Below are 25,463 nucleotides of genomic sequence, written 5' to 3'. Positions count from 1 at the left end.
AAGAATGGCCTTGATCTAGCTTCAGAAGTGATGGCAGATTATTGGACTGTGTACATGCTGCAGGGAAGACAGAGGATATGGATCCAAAGGACTATTATGCACACACACGCAGACGCATAGGTAGGCGTGATTCACTCCAGCACCAACCATAATGAGCAATTCACCCCATGTTGTAGCATTCATCTTGCTCCTTCTACTGGCAGGCAATAATCTCGACGAGTTCAGTGAAACACAAGCATTTGAAACTCACTCGCTATTGAGAATTCCTGCTGGAGTTTTTACGATCTATTTCTTGACACTGTATGCCTCTTCTGATTGCACTGGCATTTCCTCAGTAGAGAGATGTCAGGCATTAAGAATGTGGAAAGAAGACAGTACTCTGACAGAGCTCAGGAGTTGGGTTCAGCTTGGGTTTTTTGTTAAGCAAACCTGCCCGGTATCACTCACTGACAGCCGTGCACACACACACACACACACACACACACACACACTATGTTGTAAATAGAGAGATGCTACACTGATGAGTTACATACAGAGGCCTGCTCTTTTTGTTAGTTTCATGTCAATCTCTCCCCTCCAGCTTTCTCTCTTCTATTTCCTTTCCTCTCTCTATCCTGTGCACCACCTACTTTTTTTTCTCTGTGCTTACACTCTCCCCCTCTGACTCTTGAAGAGCAATAAATCTCTCCATCAAAGATTTCAGTACATTAGGATGTAAAATGAGAGGCCTTTAAAAGCAGCTTGAAGTGGGCAGTCAGATGAAAGGCCGGGGAAATGAATAAAGGGCAGGCTGTTCTCCAAGACTGATTTGATATATGGAGCTCTATCTACAGTAAGCCTCTGTGCTCTGTTCTGTTCTACTTTTGTGCTAACAAAGACAGCCTGCCGGATAATGGCCCCAACTGCTCAGTCACAACCACAGAACTCAGCAGAGAAAGACACAGAAAACAAATGATCAATCTTCAGTCTTAATTTTTTCTGTCATATCGGTCCAATGCATGTTAGAGAGTTTTGCAGAAGTTACAAACAACCCAAAGCCTGTCTAACTCAGAAGTCATATCATCTCACTGATGCTATTAAACTGAATGCTTGTTTTTTTAGTATTGTACTTTTTAAATTATTGGTTTGACGGTTAGTTTAGCCATGTTTTTTTAGTTTGAAATAGAGTCATAATTAATGGCATGGCTTAAGAAAGTCAAGAACCAAACAAATAGGTGAATTTACACATCTAAGTATTACCTCATACTCCAGGTTCACTGTGAAACCATCACTTGCCACATACACGTGAAACCATGTGGGCAAGTACTTAAAGACAGTTTGTGTCTAATAAAAACATGGCAGTGGTTGCATTGTAAAATTTGCAGGATCTCTTACTTTGGAATTTGACCCACCTGTCTGAAAACTGGTGTATGGCTGCCTCTGCTGTGTTTATATTGAGTCCAGTAGATTTATGGAAGTGCAACACTAAATACTGGGAGAGAAACTGGCATGAAAGAGGAGGCTGTATTTCATTAATACCGCTGTAATCCTTTAAAGCTGAACAGGAACATATTGTAGATTTATTCTGCTTGCCATCATTTAATTCTGTTTTGGACATGTCTTTGCCCACAGTACAAAATCCTGAAAACAACTTAATTTGTCATAGAAAAAATTACAATTCATTGATGTGCTGAGCTCTTTCAAACTTGTTGCCACTTAAGGCCACAAAATATGAATACAAAAACATCTATCTCTGTTTATTTTAGAGACATTTTGCAGACAGATGTGTTGAATATGTTCTTCTTCGACTTAACCCAAGGTAGAAGCAATGCACAGTCCTGTTAGTGATTGAAGTACAGAAAATGATGGATTTCTGTGGAATTTGAAATGGAACATATTCTTGAACACAGCAAGTGTAACCCTGGAAAAATGTGCACTCGTGCACTGCAGGTGTACACAAGCACACTTCCCCTGTTCTCCTGTGATAGGTCACAAAAATACATCTTTATAATCCATGTCACTTCCCAACAATAGATCTGTCTACACTCGTGTCAGAGTGATTATCGCATTCGGTGTGACATATTGTAATAAAACATGTTGAAGTGACTTCTCTGGGCTCAGTGATAATCACCTCTGTGATAACTCTCCAAGAGACAGAGGAAAATGCTGTGAAGCAGCTTCATTTGCATGCTGAATGTTTTGGACAAAAAAAGAAAAATATCTGCAGGATTCGTAGGGTGATCACACCTTCATTCCTTTGCACTGCATTCCAATTAGTGGATATTAAATTTCCCTGTTTACTTTATTTTCACACGCAAGAGAACCAAAGCTTGAAAAGTAACTTCTGCTATAGATACACATAAGCAATGGCAAAATGTAAAGCAAAAGGTAAAAAAAGCTAGTCTCTGATTGCGTTTTTGCCAAACTGCCAAAGTGTTACCATCATTGGTGCTTTCACAAAGTTACTAATTATAACTAAATGAGACAGACTCATACTTTTTATATTGTTCTGCAATGCTGTGCAACACCCGTTTAGGGACTTTAACTACAAACTATGCAAAATAATAACTCAACAATACAGTTTGGCAAATAGATCTACTGTTTCATTCCCTTGTATTCCTACAGGAAAACTGCACAACATATTTAATAAGTCTATATAAAGACTGCAATAATTTACAAGAAACATTCAGTCCAGGTTTGGAAGATGTATATTTGAGATTGGCCAAGGCAGTTTAAGAGTCGGAGCATATTAGAATTTTCAGGAGTTGGATTTATCCTTTCGACTGTAGAGCAAATCAAATCGCTGCCAGTTCAACTGAATATATAATGTGATCAGTTGTTCTATTTGTCACCTTTACTTAGAGCTCTGGGACATAAAATGCACAACTTGTTTTAACATTATCAGGTACTCTCTCCTTTAAAACTGTGTATGGATGGGGATTGAACACATTTCTCCTTAAAGGTACTTAACACAATGAGGAAAAGTCAGTTGCTGGCTGAGGCAGTAACAGCTCTTGCCACTTTTTACCCCCTTCAGTTTACCCTCAGGTTAGGATCATAGTTCCTTCCACAGTCACCTGATCACCAGCTTCCTACACACCTGTACCTGCTTCTGCTCATCAGTCTCCCACCAGGGCTTTTCTTTTACAGCTGTCTTTTCTGCATGCCTGTTTGTTTGTTTGAAACATCGTGCATCATCAAAAGTCATATTGCTGGCACATCCTTGAAAGATGATGAAGAAAAAAAACATTGATCATGAACCCCTCCTGAAGATGTACTGGAAATTTTTTTTAAACACGTTTTCTACACGGATGTTTACTGTTGATGGACGCAGGAGCACACAGCATTACCAGATAGAGTGAGTTGATTTTATATTTCTTAATGGTGCAAAACATGATACACTACATTTATTTAATATTTATTTTTCGGACATGATGTCCCTGGAATATAAAACTGTCTCACTATAACAAATAAAAGTTAGATTAATTTCTTTAGTTAGTAACTACCCAGATAACCCATTTCCCTAACCTTTGCTAAAATGTAAAAGCTTTCTTTGACCATTAGTTGCCTCCTGATGGGGCTGAGTTAGCTCTTAAGAGGAGTAACAGTAGCGATAACATTGCCAGGGTTTTATAGGAACAGATGGTTTCTGCATAGCACAATTTAGCACAGTGAAAATGTCACTATACTCATGAGAAGCTTGTTTATTGGATACATTTGGTTACTTTTCATCCTGCCAAGTAAGAGATTTCCATTGTGGAAAGTTATTTTGTCAGTTTGGAAATGGAGTCGTATTGTCACCCAGGCATGGAAATGTTCATGACTTCACAGATCAACCAAAACAAAGCCGAACGTAGATCTTGAGGGGGAAAAAAATCACATGGCATGATAAGAAATCCAATGGAAGCTTCCTTTTTATTAGAAGAAAAGCCATGCTCTTTGCACTAGTTTCATCTTTCTCAGTGGGTCCCTCTGAAGTGGTTTATTTATAGAGCCATCTGCATGTAGACATGCATGCTTACATCTTCTGCATCACAACTCTTCATTCCATCACTGTTCCAACCAATGCTGGATTCTCACCTATCAGAATATTTTGGGTTTAGTTATGACAACTGCCTCTTCTCTGGCATCCATGTAGTATGGTTTGTGTTTGAGGGTGTGCATGTGCATTTGGCCATGTGATAAAAGACAGATGTCAGACCTAGACACAGATAGCATGGTGAGGGGGAGAGCGGGCCAGTCGAGGCCAAGTCGCTTGGAGTGGGTGGAGAAAGAGAGAGTCAGAGATAGCAGCAGAGTGGCACATGTATAATTGACAACCTATGCTTCCTCTCCATAGAGTTTATGACATTTTCTCTCTGTAATCTACTTTTCCTGGCCAGCACAGAAGATGGTAGTGGGCAGGGCTGTGAGTCGGTGGCTTGGATGGAAATGGCAGAGCAGAGTATAAGCTTGGCATGGAGAATGTGAAGAGGAGAAAATGACAAGAGAGCCTTGACATTTTTTTTCCTTCAGTGTTGCAGTTTTACCAAGAAGCAGGTCTGTCTCTGATAGAAGTAGTGGCATTGGTGTGAGGAGACACTGTGCTAAGCCAATGAGGGTATTTTGTTTCAGTATTGAATGTGGGATCTAAATAGATGTTGATGTGAATGACGGGATGGAAGAGTGTACGTGAATAATGGAGGAAAAAGTGCCCAGGTTTTAGGTGTTGCTGATTCAGAACTGACAATTTTCTTCTCACTGGAGATTTTGTACAATACGTGCATGTGTTTCCTACTAGGGTCTAGCGTCTGTTTGTTCCCCTTTTGCTCACCAAAGCAATTACACCATGCTAACGCTGAAGTCTGTGGGTTCCCAGACCAGTAGAAGGTAAGTGGTCTGTAAAGGAGACAAGTTACTAGACTTGTCACTTACTGTGGCAACCAATTACTGTTTCAACAAACACAAATCTGTGTCAGGTCCAGAAAACTAAATTTCATTCAACCAAATGGTTTGAATTGAGGTTAATTTTGATATATGTTTTTCTAATACAAAACAAATCTGGTGAGGGACACCTCACATGTCAATGTGCGTTAAGAAATTTAAAACCATGAAAATTTAAATATTTTCCCTTCATAAATTATTAAACCTTCTGGAAGCTATTTTTGCGTGCATGGCATCATCCCATTGTCAAGTGAAAAGGGTGTAGAAGGACAAAGTGGGAGGGTCCAGGAAAGAAACAGAAAGGTGCTCTCAGACAGTGAGCAGTTTCTGCTACATCTGTTGCTCAGCAGTGTTGGCGCTCTGTTTAATGACCTACTGTAATCTCATGCATGCAACCATAAATAGACTGTAGTTTGAACCAGAAAGAATAGATCGCAATAGGACATGATTAAAAAAAGTGTTGTTTTGCTAACTGGTAGATAAATGTGTTCATCGGTTGCAACCAGATACTCAGACTTTGAACACTGCCCATGTTCACAAGACCGGCAGCTGCTCTTTACAACAAAAGGTAAAATGTAAAATGTTAATGTAAATGTGCTTTCTGAGTGTTTTTTTTCATATGAATAATACACAGTAATATGCCTGCATGATGGTGTATTCAACAGAATGTTAGCATGGTCACTGTTCTTTCTGTTTTCTAAACAAAGTTTTGCTTAATCAATCAATTTGTTTTGATTGTTTGATTACATTTGTTTATTTCCCCATCTGAGTAGTAGTGCGGTGTTCCTGTATCTCAGAAATTAACTTTGTTAGTGTAATATAATAATACCAGGAAGAAAGAGAGAAAATATTATTTGTGGTGTCTGAAACTACTCTTAGCTTCCATGGTGTGTTTTGTTTTGGCCACAGCACAGGCACTGTAAGGTCTGACGTAGGTCAGAGTCACCTTGCCTTGGGGAGGTTTTCATAAGACAATCACTGTTTGCAATCTGCTGCCCATCAACCTGTGTGTCCACCAGCTTAAATCAGCACATAGCACTTTGTCCTTTAAAACACAACAGCACGACCAAATCCAAGCTGGCCATCTTATACTGTATCATTACTGACATCTGTGCACACACAAACAGAAAAAATACAAATTCACTCTCACAGTAGAAATAATTCTTAAATACACTACAAACAAATCTGTCTGTCTTAGTTGAAGCCCTTATCTGAAAGCATGAGACAAACAGGAGAGACAGAGAAACACCACTCAATAGCAGATTAATTAGATATTTTCCTTCTTCATCTCGGTTGTCCTCTTCTCCTCACTCTGCCTCTATCTGTCTCACCTAGGTTGACTCACTTTCTCTCACCTCACCTTGTTTTGTTTGTAATTCTATGCATTGCAATTTCTCACAACTCTGTCTGATTTCCTTCTTCTACTTAGCAGCTACCTTCTTCTTGCACTTGTTCCCTATCCTTTCTTCTTTCACACCACTGCTGTGTTAGCTCTCAATTTTCTCTCCTGTTCCCTCCCACCTTTCCTTCTTGAATCCATCTCGTCGCACTTCTAACCATCCAGGTACGCGTGCATTGTTTTTGCACCATGCTGTTCCACATCACGACATGCAGCGCATGTTGAACTCCCCTGTCTCCCTCTTAGCGTTTTATCTGTTGGTACTGTGCTCATATTTGGTATCTGGGAATCGTATGAGGCAATTTGAGCAGGTGGAGACAAGTAGGGATTGCTTATTGTTGTTTAAATGTAGGCATTTACATTTTTCCAGGTTAACAATTAAGTTATACTATGTGCCTAATTAGCAAAAGTAACATGGTGTGCAATTAAGGCCCAACCTACAGGAGCGATAATGAGAAGCGTGAGTGATGAGTTTCTTCCTCATTGTTGTGTCTCTCCTCTTTCTACTTTGCCTCACTGTGGCACTTGTATGCATGAATACATATTTATTAAGGCCTTGGAGGCACAGATATAAGCGACATGTGATTTCTAGTGTTAACACTTCTCTTAAGGCTTTGGATGAACTGCAAATCTACTGAGAGGGTACTTCCCAGTGTATACATTCACAAATGCAAACTTGGGAGACAAATGATATTTCTCATGACATCAAACATGCTAATTGAATAAAATAAAATGATTTGGTAGACTGGAGAATCTTATTAAATTTTTGAATATGAAGTGATTTTCTCCTTTATGTTATGACATGTTATACTATGCATGTCTGTGATTGGCTCAACTGAGGGAAGTAATTTACACAACCACAAATTATTTCATATTGTTAGCCAAGAGTGGGCAGCTCACTTCCTTATGTCTTTTATTGCAATAAAACGGTAAAGGGCAGATAAGTTGATAGATGTTTGATGGTGCTTTTATCATGAAAACAGTACAAATTGCTTAAGTATCTTACCCATGGTTGTAGAACTGCCATGTAAGGTGTTGGCTTGTTCTTCAAAAAATGTTAATCATGACCACAACATTCTGATAGCTATGAATTAAACCACCCTTATTGCTCTTTGGTTGTCTTTACATGGGAGATGGTTAATTTGAAAAATGCTGAACATCACCAGATATATACTTTAAACACTTGCTGTTCTCCTGGCTTCATTACTTAAATTCCTAATTCCAATCCCTTTCCTCCCTTCATGTACCATGCATTAAACAGCAACTTTTAAACATCCCCTCAGTATTTTCTGCAGAAGCTGGACTACCATCGAGATAGATTAGCTGTGAACTAGCCACAATAACCACTTTCACGAAAAAGTAAAGTTCCTGTCGTCTCTTGCAACTTCCTGCCAGTATTGCTTTGCAACCCTCTGCATTTATTTCTCCACATTACCTCCTCATTTCCGCTTTGTTTTCTTTTACTTTATTCTTTTGTTCCTGATTTCTATTATTGGATAGAGGTAGAGGTTCCAATTTAGCCACTATCCACTTCACATAATATGATGTACACCCACAAAATCACTATGTACAGACGTGAACAAAATTGTTGGTACCCTTCAATTAAAAAAAAAAAAGAAAAACCCACAAAGGTGACTGAAATAACTTGAAACTGACAAAAGTAGGAAAGCTCAGTCTCAGTTCATAGGACTGGGTGCATCCAACTGTTCCCTTCAAACTTGAGACACCTGGAGAAGTTTGCTCTCAAAGACTGTCGACAGGTGTCGAAGCCTCATTGAGAGTTACACTAAATTGCTTGCTTGCCTCAAAAGGCTGTGCAACAAAATATCAAGGGTACCATCATTTTTGTCCAGGACAGTTTTATTAGTTTGTGTAGTTTAAAATGCTTCTGTTGAGTCACAACTCAAAAGCAATTAACTCCCATGAGTTAATTTTTAATTAATTTTATTATTATTACTTTTGTCAGTTTCAGGTTATTTTAGTGACCATTGTGAGGTTTTCTTTCTTTAATAACAGCAATTTGGGCCCCGTCTAGTATTCATTAAGAAATATTCTTTCTGAAGTCATGAAGTAAGGCACAAAGCCATGACCCAGTTTTTCTTACAAAGACTGAGTGATTGGCAGATTCTCTTTTTTTTACCCTGACCTGTTACCGTTTAACCTAAAACCTGCTAATTTAAAAAAAAAAATTATGAATTGGTTTGGTTGGTCAATGAAAACATGCAAATCCACATACAACCTACATAAAGAAAAGATCAATTATAATATGGAGGTAATGTAATCTTTATTTTATTCCTTTTAGCAATAGATGTATTTCAAATAGACTGTTTACAAAACAATTCAAAAGAAAATTTGGCCAAAGCTGCTCCCACCTTAAAAGAACAAATCCTGGCTTAAGTCCAGTCCAAAGGTACATTCACAAACACTCATCTGGCGTTAAGTGTCTCAGGAGTGTCCCAGCAGGCAGTGCTCAAAATTGCAACGCTCTCCTCTGTTAAAGCCGTTTATTTCTGTTGACAGGTTTATTATAGCTTCCTGCTCATTTGCATATGTAATCAGCCTTTAGTTTCAGAACCTGTTAAGATTTAAGATGACAGCCACTAATTGGAAAATAAGGAAGACTATAAAGCACCATTTGATCTGGAGTTTCCAACTTCTTGACTTTGCATGGGACAAATAAAGTGAGGTCTCTGAAATCTGGGACTTATTAGCTGTATTTTCCTCTTTGGTCTCAGATGAAACGTACAGTGGCAAAAAAAAGTATGAACCTCCCTGGTTTTCTGCATTAATTTGTCATAATACGTGATCAGATTTTCATCTAAGTCAAAAGTATTAACAAATATAATGTGCCTAATCTAATAACACCAAATAAATTCTGATCTTTCATGTCTTTATTGAGAACAACCATAAAAACCTTAATTTGCAAGTGGAATACGTATATGAACCCTTTGAATAATGACTTTAAGTCAGTCAAGGAGTCAGGTGTGGACTAGAACTACTTCAACTGACAAAAAACACTCAAACTCTTGCGTTTGCTCCTCACCAGAAAAATATGCTTATGTGAGCCATGCTTCGCCAAAAGGAGGTTTTAGAGGATCTACGATCAAGAATTGTTGATTTACATAAGGCAGGAAAGGGTTACAAAGTGATTTCAAAGACGTTAGAAACTCACGAGTCTACAGTTAGACAAACAATCTACAGATAGAGACATTTTGTGACTGTGGGTACTCTACCAAGAAGTGGGCGGCCAGTCAAAATGAAACCAAGAGTGCAACAAACACTCATCAATGAGGTAAAGAAACAACCCAGAGTGACAGCCAAAGATTAGAAGGCATCATTGGAAATGGCTAACATCTGTGTTCATGACAGATGACATGACAGCAGGTAAAACATTGAATAAGCAGGGTGTCTATGGCAGGACACCACGAAGGAAGTCACTACTTCCTAAAAAGAACATTGCTGTATGCCTGAAGATTGCCAAAGAGCAATGTTAGCCTAAATGTTTTTTTGACTGATGAAACTAAGATTGAACTATTTGGAAAGAACACACATCACATTTATTAAAAGGGCACAACATCTCATGAAAACAACATCCCAACTGTAAAGTACGGTGGAGGAAACATGATTTGGGCCTGCTTTGATGCATCAGGGCCTGGCAAGCTTGCAGTGATTGGTGGGAAGATGAATTCCCAAAAATTATTAGTAAGTCCACATCAGAATGGCTTCAGAAAAACAAAATCCGCCTTCTGGAGTGGCTCAGACCTCAACCCAAAAGAGATACTACGGAACGACTTTAAGATGGAGAGTGACAGACACAGAAAGCAGCCTCATGCTCAAAAGCCATATTGACTTCCTTTATTGACAGCGGTGATATTTACCTGACTGAAGCAGCAGAGGAAGAGACAAAATTAATTTGTCCATATTCATAACAACCGTTGCCTGTCAAACACTTGCTATTCACACATAAATACACATCCACAGCTCTACGGGTCAGTGTTCAGTCATTTTCAAACTACCAGCAACATACTGCACACATGTGTTTGCTCTGCAGGCCATGAGAGCACAGCTCATTGTGACTCCTGCCACTGCAGAAATTGAAATTTTAATGAAGTGAGCGCAGAATTCATCAACAAACAAACTAGTGTTAGAGTTACTAAATTTACATCAGCAATCATACAAGAGGAGAAGCATCAAAAGCTGTAGTAACTAAACAGAGATGTAGTACTGGCATGGCACAGCATCACCAGAGAAGATACCCAGCAAACGCTAATGTCCTTGAAATCCCAAGCTTCAAGTGGTCATTGCACACAGAGCATATGCAACCAAGTTGTGCCCATAACATTATTTTGCCTAGAAATGGGTGGACAATTTATAAACACTATTGTTGGGAGAAGATCAATTATAGCAAAACTACCATACCTATGATCTTTGGCTATACATATTTCATGGTTCTTATTATATTATATGATCATAACTGTTCTCTGGTACATGAACACATACAAAAAATCTATCAGGAAGCAGAAACAGAACAAAAACAACAATATAAATAACAAGGTTAACTTGCAAACTTGCCATGTTTCAGACAGACACACAGAAAATGTTTTCTACCACACTTGCTCTCTTAACTCTCCCTGTCCATCTGTTTGTCACCACCAGCAGCAGGCCCAGCATTTTAAAGCAGTGTTTTTACCTGCAGCACTAATAACTAAGATTATCTGTCTTGAGAAGCACTCAGGTTTCTTAAATATAAGCGACCAGAGAAAATGGCACCCTTGCTTTTACCAGAGAAATCAATTTAGGCTCTCTTGTGCCCTGCATGCACTGATGAGCCAGCCAGACTAATACTCCCAAAAAGATCCACACCTTTTATTTAAGTGTGTGAGTCAGGCAAAATCACATAATTGCTGTGATTACAGCAGCCCCTTTGATTTCAGTCTTTCAAAAGGTTATGGCGGAGAGAGTTTAAAGAAAAATTAGCATAAGTGGTAAATTGGAGATTGGGTGATAAGGTGAAAGGTAGAAAGTTTGGGTAGTTGCTGCTATGGTGTGATTGCAAGTACTTTCCCAGGTGGTGTCCTACTGTATTTCATTTTAAAGAGTTTATGCTAAGCTAAGCTAATCAGATGCTGGTTCTAGCTTTTTGTTAAATAGGCCGACAAAGTAGAGAGGACTCAATCTTCTCATGCTGAGAAATGATCATACTTTGTAATGTGCGTGTCTTTACACAACTGTGTACCTATCACCTGTGTCTGGGTGGGACACACACAAAGACACATACACAAGTAGTATTACCATTAGTTCTACATTTAATTGTATTTATAATTTTGGAAGCTGTACTATCTAGTAAACACAGCTGTGTTTGAACTTTCCTGTCAGTTCTTCTAGTAAGTTAAACTTAAAATGAGTAGTTGTCACCTTGATCTCATATATGTAATGAGTGATACAGATGAATTGCTGAGTTGAAAAGAAAGAATGTAAGAAATCCTTGATCATATATTTTTACATGAGCAGTCACTACCACAAACATTTATCTTTAACTTGCAGTTTTAAACATCTCATCATTTGCCTAGTGCCAAATGTTTCCATCTTCTTAAAACACAAAAACACAGAAGTTTAGGTGCAGTCTTATGAACGTAATTCTAAAATTATACTAGGTACTTACACTCTAGTTGAGCAAGAATTTGGTGTCATGAACCAAGTGTGAATGCACCACAGTGACACTTTGGTCATGTGGTGTGCAGTCAGAGGTAGAACCTTCATGTAGATATCACAAACATGCAGTCAGAAACATTGCCATAGATAGGTTCGCCTATTCCACTCAACTAGGGTTAAAGAGCACAGTTTGATGTCAGAATGAGTAGCTGGGTGCAGGGATCAGGTGACTGGGATGGGTGGCAAGGTCTGAAGACATAATTGGAGAAATGGAAAACGGTGTTTTTAAAATTTAAGTAGATGTAAATTCATGGCCGCTGTCATGTTTAAGATGTTTCATGTCTGCCAACAGGCTGAAAAATGTTTGTTTCTGATCTGTTTCTAGAGCTCTGTTACTCATGCCGCATTGTGCTGCTAAGCAAAAACGTGCAACACAGTAAAGATATCAGACAACGGTGTTTGCTAGTGGGGTGCACAAACAACCACACTCTGAATAGCATGTCTACTGATAAGGAATGAATAACCAAGAGGAAGTGTGAAACTAAGAACTGCAAGCCCAATTTTAGATTGTTAGACACTGCAGAAAACTGCAGTACAGTACACTGCAATAATGCTACTGACAGCTGCTTGGTTACATGCCCATCCTGTTGAAATGTGAGCTATATGATGCACATCAGTTACCTACTAAAAACAAGCCTAGAATTATAACTAATGTGTTCTCACTAATGTCACATCCCAGCAAATCTGGGCATTTTGCAACAAAAACTCCAGGTTTGTGATTTGTGCTCCCAGTACATGACACAAGGCCTCTGGAGCATGATGACTCCCAGAAATGACCAACACCTGGATCTGAGTCAAGCTGCAGATATTGCATTTCAGATTCAGCAGAATAGCATGAGCAGTGCATCTGTTTCAGTAATATTTAGCAGGTGAAAATAGCTTTTATTGTGCTGGGGTTAGTCAAGTCACATATGTATATACATATGGTACAGGTTGAAAATAATAAGGTACCATTTATAATTTCTGGGTTTTAGAAGCTCACCTTTGGAATGAAAACCAATATATTTGTGTGATGTATTGCCACAGTTTGAGACAACATCCTGAGCCTGCAGAAGATAGAAACCACTGGGCCTCGTTTGGCCCACAAGAAGACTTCCACAAGACAGTGAATCGGAAAACAGTTGGGGCTTTAAACAATGACGATGACATACTTTATTTTCGCTCTGTAGCACAATGTGGCATGAGCAACAGAGTTCTAGAAACGGATCAGGCACAAACATTTTTTCTGCCACAGGCAGGCACAGGAGCTCAAATGGGCCTTTCCAGTCTCAAGGTGCTGTTGAAAAAGAATCATTTGCATTTAGTCACTTGGCAGATGCTTTTATCCAAAGCAACTTACAAGGTACTAGGCATAGAAAGCCAGGTTTTGTCTAAGGACCCCTACTAGGGGCCAGAGGCATGGTTTGGCCCCAGTCTCCCTCATGGAAGGAAGTGATATTACCACTCCACTATCTAGGCACTTATAAAATGTCTCTGCACTTTTTCTTGCTGGAAACTCACAATATTACATTAGTGGAGCCCCAAAATTAAAAAACTTCAAGGCTATAATACAAGATAAAGAGGGTAATTTAGGTATTTAAGACACTAGTGTAAAGCAGGTGTGTAACAAGATCACACAAATACATCAGTCACTGTACACATACTTAGCTAAATGCCATATGAAACATATGAATGGCAACATAATCATAGTAATTCTTTTTCCACCATGCACATCCAGTAATTAGTGTATATCGACAGTGCTTAATTAGCATGATTAACAGTTCAGATGGAATTTCAATAGCAGATATCTGCCAGTACTGTAAAGATGGTGCCCCAATTGACTATATCTGCATACACCACAGAAACAGGACCCTATCAACAGAATGAATCAACTGTGTGGTATATAGAAAGTTTAAAACTAAGATTGGCCACAACATTAATACTATGTGATATGTAGTATGATCCATAATGGTGAGATGATGTGAATACGTAAAATCAAAACCTACTTATTAGAACAATACAACACAGCACACATGGCCATGGTTTTAGAAGAAAGAAGCTTCTTTTCCATTACCTAAAAACCCAGACACAATGTGTGTCACTTGAACGCCACCTGTTTCAACTCTTGCTAAGTCTCGTCAAAGTTATTTCCTGTTTCAGTTTTTTTTTTTCTTCTTTATGCACGCACATCATGTTAGGTTTGATTGGGTGAAAGAGGTGGGGTGTTGTGGGTTAAGTCACAGTTACATTCACTCGCAACACACTACTACACTTCTGCATTTCTCCACAGAAGCAACACATGTTCAATTTCACCATGGGAGACAATGGAACAGCAAATTATCAAAATTATCCGACATACGCTCTGGTCTTTGGTTCTGTTATGGTGCTGGGTCTGCCTCTCAATGCTGTGTCACTTTGGATTCTGGTTCGCCGTCACAACCTCAAGTCACCCAGTGCTGTCTTCATGATTAACCTGGCAATTTCAGACCTGCTTCTCGTCATATCCTTGCCTACAAGGGTCTACTTTTATGCCACAAATTCTTGGCCACTGGGAAGTATGACGTGCATCTGGATCACGATGCTCTTTTGCAACAACATTCGCTCAAGCTCCATCTTCATCACCTTCATCAGCATGGATCGGCTGCTGGCTGTGGTTTATCCTCTGAGGTCACGCCATCTGCGAACAACGTCCAATGCCTCAAAAGCTGCTGCACTCATTTGGTTTTGTGTGTTGGTGTGGAACATCCCAGAGAGTGTCATGTTTTCAAGATTTTTAAACAAACCCAATGTCACAACCTGTTTTGAATTTTCTGAACGTCCTTCTTTTGAAATAGTTTCCTTTTTTCAGCCTGTGCTAGTGTTCACCATGCTGGCTGTCAACATTGTATCCACTGCGCTGGTGTCTTGGACTCTAACCAGACATCTGAATGACTCTGCAAGGGTCAGCAACAAGGTAAATGTTATGCTGATTTTTGCCATGAACTTGTTGATGTTCACCATATTTTTCTTGCCTGTGTCATTGGTTGATGTCTTGGAGAGCTCGGGACAGGTCATCACATCACTCAAATGCCTTGCAAGTGTGAACTGCTGTCTGGATCCTCTGTTGTATTACTTTTCTTTTGATGGGTTCTGGAAGAAAAAAGAGGACATTGACACATCTGACAACATCAAACCAGTCACACAAAACCTCAACCTAACCTAATGTACCGTAAAACATATTTGTACAGATGTATTATACATTGCTAAATGTTTTGAATACCCCTACTGCCTTAAAATATGTGACTTACAGAAGCTCAAACCCAAATTTGTTCAAAGTCAGTTTGTGGATTATGAAAATATATAACTATTAATAAGTTTAAGTCAATGATTTTGAGGAAGCAGAATTTTATTCAACAAACTATTAACAACAACAACAATAACAACAACTAATGTTGAGCAGCATTTACATTTCCTTTCCAGTTGCATTTTCAGTTAGAAACGTTAGTTCTTCATTTCACAGGAAACCCTTATAGCTGTGGCTTCTGCTTGGGTAGCTGGATAATTTTCATCATGAGCTATCACTGTATTCTTTACTTTCAGAGAACGTACTGACTTAATGTGTATCTAAAGAAACTCAGTCTTCTTTCAAAATACAAGAAACTGTGTTGAACCATTAAACCATACATACTGGTAATCAGCTGGCTGTGATATCTACTAAACAAACTGAAAATTACTTTGTGCATCATTAAAGTCTAATAAATGCTTGATGAATTTCTGTCCCCATAAAATATTTGGAAAGTCATTTTGACAAAAATTTATTTTAAATTGTGTATTAATGATTATTATTATACATTTAATTTACATTTTGACATCTTCACTGGTAAATTTACACTGCCACCTGTTGATGAGTAGGCTACTGTGGCATGATATCAATATACATCACATTACTGACATTCTTAAGGATTTGTGCCCATGTCTTCATGTGCAAGTACAATATAAACAAAACAGGAACACACTTGTAAAAATTAGATTTTTATAGTGCTAAGAGGGAAGAAAACTAAACAGGGTATGTTTGTCAGTTTGTGTTTAGTTAATTCAGTATATTCGATATATTACTTCATTTTGCATGACTTTAAGTCAGATGAACCAAAAAGCTAGACATTTCAAAGTGACTTAAACAAATAAAACGTGTATTTTCCTCATGTTAAGCTGATAACACTAAAGTTTAGTATGTTTTAGACAATAACCAACCTGGAATTATGGATGAAGGCAATTTTAGGCCAGTCCAAATATACATGTCACACTGGCCTTTAACTTATCTCACATCTGTTCTTCTGCTTTATACTTATTCAATACAAATGTTGATGGTAAATTTGCAGTTTAGGTATAAAAAATAATCCTCCTTTATTCTTGTTAGCAATTCTTTGGATTGCTTTTAACATTATTGGCACTGTCTTGTGTGTCTAGTTGAGACTGTTTTGCTTTTTTGTTAGCATTTCAGTCCAGAAGCCAGCAGCACTCAAGTCCCAGTCAAGTGCCAAACGGAGGAGCATCTGTATGTGCCTGTAGCACATTGAGCCAAAGAAAAAAAAATAGTTGTTAACAAATAGGTCACAGGTAGGGTAAACCAACTACTAGCACCTACACATGGAAACATAACTAGATTGTATAACCCTGAGATGCCTCTCTCATATGCTTTTTTTTCTTGTTTCTAAGCAGACCACAAAAACCATGCACACACTGATCCACTGAAACTGTTTTGTTGTTTAGGTTGACATTTGCTGCATCAAGTTATCATTCTCGTACACTGTACATGTGAGCTCCCTAATGAGGGAATTAATTTAGAAGATAGTATTTATGGGATGTTTTACATTTTCATATTTTTTCTATTTCATAAATGGCACCCCTCAAATCAAATTGAGGTCATCGAGTGCTGCTGCTGAGCAGATCTTGCTTTATGATGACTCTTAATAACCTTGTATGGGGGAATTTTCTACTTGTGAGAAGCTCCATATATGTTTAATGTGACCTTTACCCGTGCCCTCAATAGATAGAAGTTGAATGCTGAGAGCCTGAACGCAAAGATACTCGTGCAGTTTCATCTCTGTGTTGATTTTTAAATACAGCACATCACAGACCTGCCGTGAATATTTGTCCACTCTGGTGTTTACCGAAGTCATGAGGTAAAATTAGCTTGAGCTGCAATTTAACCACAACACCAAACAGCCTGTGTGTATGACAAACTGAGAGTGGTTTGATGTGTAGACAATGGAAAGTGTTAAAATGAGGTTTAGAGAGAGCTTTTCATTTGTTTGACTTTTATCTGTAAATTACCTTTTATTTACATGTGCTTGTCTATTTTGGATATGTGTGTGTAAAGGTCAAAGTCACATCTCTGTAAGAGATAAATGTTCTTGATCAGAAAGGATACGAGGGTCTGTCTGTGGTCTGAAAGTCTGTTGAGGCTGGTCACAGTCGCTCAGTCACTCACATTCTGTTTGTCTCTTCCTTCCTTCCTTTCCATGCATGCCTGTGTGCTACATACATGAACATTAGCATTTATTTAAGTACACTACAATTATACCCTAAGCAGGTACATTAAGATTTGCAAGCATTGCTGCCAGGAAAACACAAACAAGCTAGCTGTCCTGCAGCCAAGTCTGCATTGGACCAGCGGAGGACTGCTATTCAAAGACGGCTGCAGCTTTGGTGACTGTGGAGAATCAGGCTGCACAAAGAGCCAAAAACAGAGAGCGAAAGGAGAAATAGGGAAATACTGAGCTGCTGAATGGAGGGAGGAGAAACCAATGAGCAGAGAAACCACAGTCCTCCAGTATCTATGGCCTTGAGAGAATCCAGAGATATTCGAACAGATGGAAATGTGCAGAAATTTGCATCCAAACATTTTTTTTTTTTCAATTTAACACAAGGGTGCAGTGAAAATTCATATTAAAACAACATCTATAGAGCACTAAAACCCTCTGGACTGCAGCTTTGATCAAAAATCTTTAGCTATTTATCCAAATGGCAAAAGGGATTGATTTTGAGACTTGTTCTAGCTAAACATAAGCATGTTGTTTGAAACCAGCTTTAAAATAAGAATGCTACAAAACTTACACGTTAAGCATTATTTAAATAATAAATGACCTATCACATCTGGTATGTTCAACACAGAAACAAAAATAGAATAGTTTTGGTTTACTTGACTTATAGGTGCGGCGTTTTGAGTCTTTGTGCTAGGTTTCCAAGTTACTAGTCATTACCATACAAATTCATAATATCTTTTGATGTAAATTTTTATTATTAGAATTGTTGCTAATATTAGTATCGGTGTTTAATTATGCAGATAAAGTGCTTCAAAATAATGTGAAATATCTCATAATCCATTTAGTAACTTTAGCAAAAAGGTCTCTTTGTAAAAATTTTATGTAGAAAGTGACTCATGTATAAATTCAATATACGAAATGTAAAAAGTTAAATGATTTCTTATACACGTATGTTTTAATTTAGATGATTACAATATTACCAATCAAAAAAGAATTTACGATACAGCTTTATCCGACTTCTGAAAAGTACAATAATTTACACATTCAATACACTCTGGTCAGGTCTCCTTTAACATGAATAACTGCATCAATGTGTTTGACTTGGACGTTATCAGCCCATGGCACTGGTAAAACATTATTGAACACCAGGTTGCTTTACTAGCAGCCTTCAGCTCAACTGCGTTGTTGGATCAGGTGTTTCTCATGTTCCTATTAATATCCCATAGATTCTCTATAAGGTTGAGGTCAGGTTAGTCAGCTGGCCAACCAAGCACAGTCACATCATAGTCAGTAAACCAGATTTCCTGGAAAAGGAAATAAGCACATGAAAACATGTTGTGGTCTAACATCTCCTGGTACACTGTTGATTTACGACGGGATAAGACACTGATAAGATGCTTCGGACATGATGTTGATGTATGTATAGTAATTTACTCAAACTTAAAATTAAATATTCTAATATTTTAAGATACTGCAAATATTTTACTTCTTGTGTAATTACTATGAGAGCCTGACCTGCATGCTTTAAATTAGTTATTTGTAATAAATGCTAAATCTGTGGTGTAATCATTTGAATGATTCAGTGGAAAAGAGAAGAAACAGAAAGCAAACATTAGACTAAGTAAAGTCAAATTTGGATGGCAATGTGAGTTTTTGTTGTCTCAACAGTAGAGGAAATCATATTTATTTTTATAGCTTTCAGTAATAAGATTGAGAGATGTGCAGGGCTTTGAGCAGATGACATCTTCTGGCCTATTTCTTGGCAGTGAGGTGGAGCAAAATGAGGCCAGAGGGCATTCACACAGCTTCAGACCTCTGCATGATGTAGGCGGTATCAAAGGCGTGCCACCGACAGTTCCTCAGAAAGAGCCAGAGGGAAATACCAGGGGGATGACGGTCTGTCTCTTTGCCTTTCTCTACCTCCTCTCATCCCTCCCCTTCCCCAGCCTCCGCTACTCCCCTAGCCTGAGCCAGCTGTCAGTGGGAGTATGCGGAGGCACTGCACTCTGTCACACAAAGTAACTGGAGAGTAAGGGTGGAGGCGGGTGGATAGAGAGATCTGAATGTAGTGACAGTAGAGTGATTAGGCCATGTATAGCACTCAGGAGAAGACTGGGACAACAAAGGGAGGGTGCAAGAGGAGGCGTAGGATGAAAGATGGGACAAATAGAAACATGGGCGGGGTGATCATTTGATACAAAATGACCTTTCTGTGGAAGGACAGATAAAGGGAGGAGGAGGAAGAATGTGCTGGTTGATTGCCCAAAGGCACAAGATAGAAGATGAGGGTTAGGAGCTGTCTCGTGTCTACGAGCAGCATCGGACAGGAAGGAGAATGACAAGAACTGCAGCAGGGAGCCATCTGGCTTGGACCCGCTCTGCAGCCTCAAGTTGGAAATGAATTTCTTGAACACAATAAAAACAGAAAAAAAAACATTTGATTTCAATGTAAATAAATTTCCAACAAGTGAATGTTCAAACATTCAAATAGACCCTGCTATTAAAGTGCATACGTAAAGCATTCGCTTCTATTTATTGTGATACAGAATACCAGGTAACAGTACAATGGACCACTGGTTTCAACAACAAGTCAATGGCTTTCCTATTCTTTCCACGTGTTCGGTAAATGATCAAATTAAGATGCATGGGTGTGCTTTTCTGTCTGTCACACTTGCAGTGCACCGAGGGATCTCCACTCACACCTGAGTTTGTGTGTGTTTTTTGAGTGTGTGCCGCAGCTTTCTTGGGCATGTATTCCCTTGCTGGAGGATAAATCATATTCCTGCATCTTAACCTCAACTATATGGTGTCTACAGCAGTAGCAAGAACTTCAACATGAATTGTATGGGCAGTCACATTGAGCCCATCAAAAAGCAAAGATGCTGTGTTAGCTCATGCATCTCTTGCCTGCGCTTGAATTTAAAGACGTTGGGTTGTGGCTGACTGTTCCTCTGCTCAGTGACAAAAGCCTTTAGATGTTCCACTACGTTAAATGTCACCCAGGTGCACTGAAGGTGACTCATTAGCACCACTGGGCTCTGCGGCAGTGGATAAATGGATGTGGTACAAGCCCAAGGCAGCCTTGCGATTTTGCTCAAAAATCAATATAAAACAAAACTATTACATGGATTCCATTACAGCCCGGTGAATTTATAATCAAACCTAAAGTTTCTTCATGAAGGCGATCTAATTTCAGCACTGCAGGTCATTGTTGTTAATGCTATGTCATGAGCACACAATGCACTGTGTGACATTTTTAGCTTGTCAATAGCTTAGACAAAGAGAGCTGAATTTCCTTTCAGGCGGCGGTGCTTTGCAAACATATTCAAAGCCTTGTTGATGCTTTACTTATTCTGAAGGAAACAAACTCTGACAACTCTAACAGCACATTATAACTTTTATTTCATTGCACTGTAAGCATAAATTTAAAACTAATATCCTCATCATCTTCTTATTGTTTCCATCACCATTTAGTAACCTACACATGAAATAGCGTCCTATAAAGCACATCCTAAAAGTGACACATTTATAGGAGACAAATAGAAATGCACATTAAACTCCTCAGCCAGGTTAGACTGTCTCATACACAAAGAATGAGAGGACCTTTTTGAGTTGGACACAGTGTGATACACTGTACGTCTAAAAAGAAATATGATAGTAAGATTTGGTATATTTGCTCGTGGTTAGTATATGTTCTATGTTTGCACTGTGCTCTGCTCACTATTACTAATATTGCTGTTGTCATTATCATTAGATCTTACTACAATTAATATCATTACTCTCATTATTAATGTGACTGTGTATTGAAGTATTATTATTTATTTTTGTATTGTGTTTTATTGTTGTACTATTTTAGGTGTTTGTCTCCCTCTGTCTCCCTCTCTCTCTCTCTCTCTCCTTCTTCCCTCTGTCCCCTCTCAGACAGGACCAGATTGGACGGGCAGTGTATCACATTAGTATTATAACCTGCAATTCACTATTCTCCGGGTGGTGGATAAGGTAGCCTAGTGGGCATAATGTGTGTCAATAATGAAAAAGCATTGCAAACCTCGAGAGCAGAAATGAAATTCTAACAAAATTGGCCATTTGCAGCAGGTTGTAATTTTGAAAAAAAAAGAAGGTGTAGTATTTTCCCTGATGCAGCCATGTCATTAATATAAAAAGTCATATTAAACTGAAATAAAACTAACTAACTAAAATAAACCGAACCATGATAGGTGACATGCGTTGTAAGATCGACACTGGTTATATTATGCACGGCTTTTCTGCGTTATCCTGTATGTGTCTGCTGATTAATGGCCATAATTTGTAGATGCATGGTTCATTTGTAAAGCTTTCATGAATATATTAGCCTGTACTTTCTGTCCTTAAGCTAAGAAGAAACATCATTTGATATGGTTGACAACATGTTGAGAAGATGGACCTTTATTTGCTTTTGACTTAATGTGTACATCATAGTTTATTAAGATAATACACAGTCAGATATAAAGGTTGTACTTGTTGTTGAGGCTCCTTGAAGGTTCAATCATCCCACTTTTTAAAAATCTGCTCTGGTTCCAGGCTTTTCTCGAATTCATAGACCATTTTAGAAAAGCATTGTAATTGACTTTACACCACTTCGATCATTTTACAGTGAAAATAAGACCACATTGAATTTCATTACTGCATGGTGTGAACTCAAATCTGTGTACAGTCATTGGTTTGTGTGTATGTGTGTGTGTGTGTGTGTGTGTTTTTTTTCTCCCTCTAGATAACACTGCTGTATTTCTCTGTCTGCATGAATAATCCTTAACCAGCAGAGATAGCCCAAGAGAAAAGTTCTTTTGAGATAGGCTTCTTAGAAAAATTGAAAAAAGTTAATATTAAACCTACTCCGCAGCACGGACACACACCTTACAAGCTGGGAGAGAAAAAAATTCTGTGAAGTGTGGGAAACAGTAATGTTCTCTCTGGCAAAATCAGCATTGTTGCTCAGGTAGTTTTAAAATGATTGCACATTTCAGAAAGCCCTGCCACTGTTTGATATTTAAGAACCAGTTAAGGCTTTCTCCATAATGATTTCTGACTATCTCAGTTTTTTTGTAGAATGACTGCGTCAGAGTCCTCAGGCTTAAACCAAGTAATCCTATAGAAGAAGGTGGATGTGCAGATGTCTTCTCAAGCAGCCTATGATGGGTTCATAAGAGGCTATTTGTGCTGTAGCCTTGATAATCGAATTAAAGCAGTTTCATAATTATGATATTTTACCTTTAATGGTGTTAAAATAACCATTTTTGGGTTAAAGTCCATTCATTGTGAATACAAGGCACCAGTAATGATTTCTGTTAAGTGGTACATGTTTCTGTTTATGGAGACAATCACGATAAAACAAGGTGACCAGTGCTTTTCAAACATGTTTTACTGTAGATCCTCAGCGTGGCAGACTGAGTGTGAGTAGGATTGGGCTGGGATGTTCCAGAGATAGGAGATGGGAGGAGGAGGAGAGAGGGGAGGGCGGAGGATGAGAGAGATAGAGGGAGAGGAGGAAAAAAAAAAAAGCGCCTGAATCCATCTCTCTCCTCCCAGTGACGTTGTTCGGTCTGGTCCCGGGGTGCGCTGATCTCTGGTCCCGTCTCAGCAGAAACCACTTTAGTTGCTGTTTCACGGTCCACACATCCTCCGGTGCGACGCGCACGGTGTGGCGCGGCGCGGTACGGTTGCAGGTACCCGGCATCCTCCTTGTACTCCACGTTGCCCGTCTTGTCCCACATATCAGTGAACTGTTTCTGCGCTGCTGGAAGAGAGAGAGGAGAGAACCTGCGGGGTTGAAGAAGAAGAAGAAGAGGAAGGAGGAGAGGGCGGCAAGGAGAAGGAAAGAGAAAGGCAGAGTGAGAAAGAGGAGAGAAGAGGAAAGAGGTCGCCGTGGTCCTTCTCCTTCCCCGGGCTGAATCTCCACCGAGAAGATGCTCAGAACAGTCGGCTTGTTGGCTGTGGTGGCTCTGGGCTTGAGCGTCGCTCACACCAAAGGTACGGTAGGTGAAGGGCAACTTGCTCTGTGTGCTGCGCATCTGCGAGTCTTCTACGGCTTTATAGTAGGTGGACGTGGCCGGGAAGGCTTTTTGTGTGGATGCAGAGAAAAATCCATCTCATACAGACAACTAAGGCTGCATCTGTGCGTTTGATTTTCTTTCCTCTAGAACATGACCCTCCTATGTTCACTGTCCATGATGGCACTTGTTTCTGCTAGAAATCCCCACAGTAGTTGCACGGAGACTTGCAGCGATGGGTGCTGTTTAAAACAGAGCTTTTCTGTGACTTTGTAGTATCCTATATATACATTTTCTGGGTTAATCTCTTGTGGCATCGCTGAAATACGGATTTAGGCACATTCAGTTGTGATATCATATACTAAAATTAATATTTTTGTAAGTGGGTGGCTACTGGAGAAACATTTTGTTGTTTTATGTTGGTTTCCTGCTATGGTTTGTTTGTGACTGACACTGAAAGCAAAAGTGGGAGGAAAGTAGAGTACTAAACCTCTGAGGTTATGTTCTGTGAAAACCAAAAAAAGGTTATAATATTAGCTGCTTTATCTTACTGGCAACCTAAGGAATACATCCATATTAAAAATAATAATATTGTTGTAGGATACAAAAACCACGATCAAATTACTTATCAGGTTATAACAATTAGTAAAAGTGAGAATATCATTAGGATACACATTATGCAGCTGCTGTACTGACAGTGATTAATGTTTTCCTGCACACACAAGACGAGAAGTTTTGTTTTCTGAAAGACTTTTTACTAGAACTTTTGAAATAAGGTGCATTATATACATATGTAAATGAAACACGAGTGGAATTTACAGCTGCAATTAGCTCATTAAAATTCCACAAATACTCCGCAACAACACAGACGTGTGATGATGACATTCAGATATCATAAATGTGTGCCATGCTGTTTGCAGTTTAGCTTCAGAACTAATTTTAGGTCCACCAGTATCCCCATTTCAGTCGGACCGCTCAATTCTCTCGTGAGCCTGCCATGTGCAGCAGGTAAGTGGGTAAGTGCGGCAACAGGTTTGTGCTAATCAACTCCCCGTGGACTGGGGCTGGCTTTTACACAGAGAAATAACAAGGTGACACCTGTCAGTTTCATCTGACAACCAGGAGACAGGTGCGATAAGCTGTTCATCCTCCTTGCCTCCTGACACAGGAAAGAGCCTCCCCGCCGGTTGGCTGGCTGCAGTTGCAATCTTTGTTGTGTGTGAAGGGAAACGTATGTTAATAGACCCGCTGCAGGCCCTGACCTGGCCCAGAGGTTACACTTTTGCCTGATTCACAGAATTCAATCTGTGCTTTTAAAATTAGAGCAGAGAAGTATTTTGAGCTATTTGACATTATTGTGTGCTCCCTGATATGCTGATATACTGTATGTACTAGAGTAGTAAATACCATGATAGTTGCACTGGAAGAAAGGATTTATTATATTTTGTATCCAGAGCTTGGCTGCAAAGTAAACAAATTACTGCCAAGTCATTGGGGGTGGAAAAACCAAGCACACCATGGTTCTAATTGATTCCCCAGGGCGACTGTACAGTGGAGTTAAATCCAGGAGAAAATAAGAGCCTATTGTCTATTTGTTGCTACTCTGACCGTCACTGCTTTTCCTGTTTCGTGTCACAGCCGAGAAGCAACAAACCCTAAATAATTTCCCATTTCTCACTCCTGCATCTGCTTCTCTGTTTCAGTTTTTGAAATGATGACTGAAATGGTGCATTCATGTCAAGTGTGGCAAAGGATCTGCCTCCGTAGTGCCAATATGCGAAGCTGTTTTCCAGATAACTCTGAAGCGCCGCTACTCCTGTCATTTTCTGTTTAGCCACTGTTTCATTCCATGGACGTGCAACTTCCTTTAATCACCGTCACCCTCAAGTCATCCATTCAGACTCAGCATGCATGTGAGTC

The 25,463-nt window shown here is 39.2% G+C and overlaps 2 protein-coding genes across 2 annotated transcripts in view; both read left to right on the top strand.

Moving 5' to 3' along the window:
* The first annotated feature begins 14,224 nt into the window (after positions 1-14,224).
* Positions 14,225-15,773, top strand: LOC113164351 (lysophosphatidic acid receptor 6-like). Its single transcript, XM_026363619.1, has one exon. The coding sequence runs from the start codon at positions 14,292-14,294 to the stop codon at positions 15,192-15,194; it is 903 nt and encodes a 300-aa protein (XP_026219404.1). The 5' UTR covers positions 14,225-14,291; the 3' UTR covers positions 15,195-15,773.
* A 7,362-nt stretch (positions 15,774-23,135) lies between these two features.
* LOC113164393 (calsyntenin-2) overlaps positions 23,136-25,463 on the top strand; it is a 189,177-nt gene continuing 186,849 nt past the window's right edge. Inside the window, exon 1 of the mRNA XM_026363687.1 lies at positions 23,136-23,523. Coding sequence (XP_026219472.1) covers positions 23,460-23,523 — 64 coding nt within the window. The 5' untranslated portion in view covers positions 23,136-23,459. The remainder of the gene's footprint in view (positions 23,524-25,463) is intronic.

This window comes from Anabas testudineus, chromosome 13 (genome assembly GCF_900324465.2).
Source record: "Anabas testudineus chromosome 13, fAnaTes1.2, whole genome shotgun sequence".
NCBI lineage: Eukaryota > Metazoa > Chordata > Actinopteri > Anabantiformes > Anabantidae > Anabas > Anabas testudineus.
The sequence above is the reverse complement of the archived record's forward strand: the minus strand, read 5'-3'. Positions and strand labels throughout refer to the sequence as shown.

Excerpts from the sequence above, each read along its gene's own strand:
- LOC113164351 (XM_026363619.1), top strand. The coding sequence starts at position 14,292 with ATGTTCAATTTCACCATGGGAGACAATGGAACAGCAAATTATCAAAAT.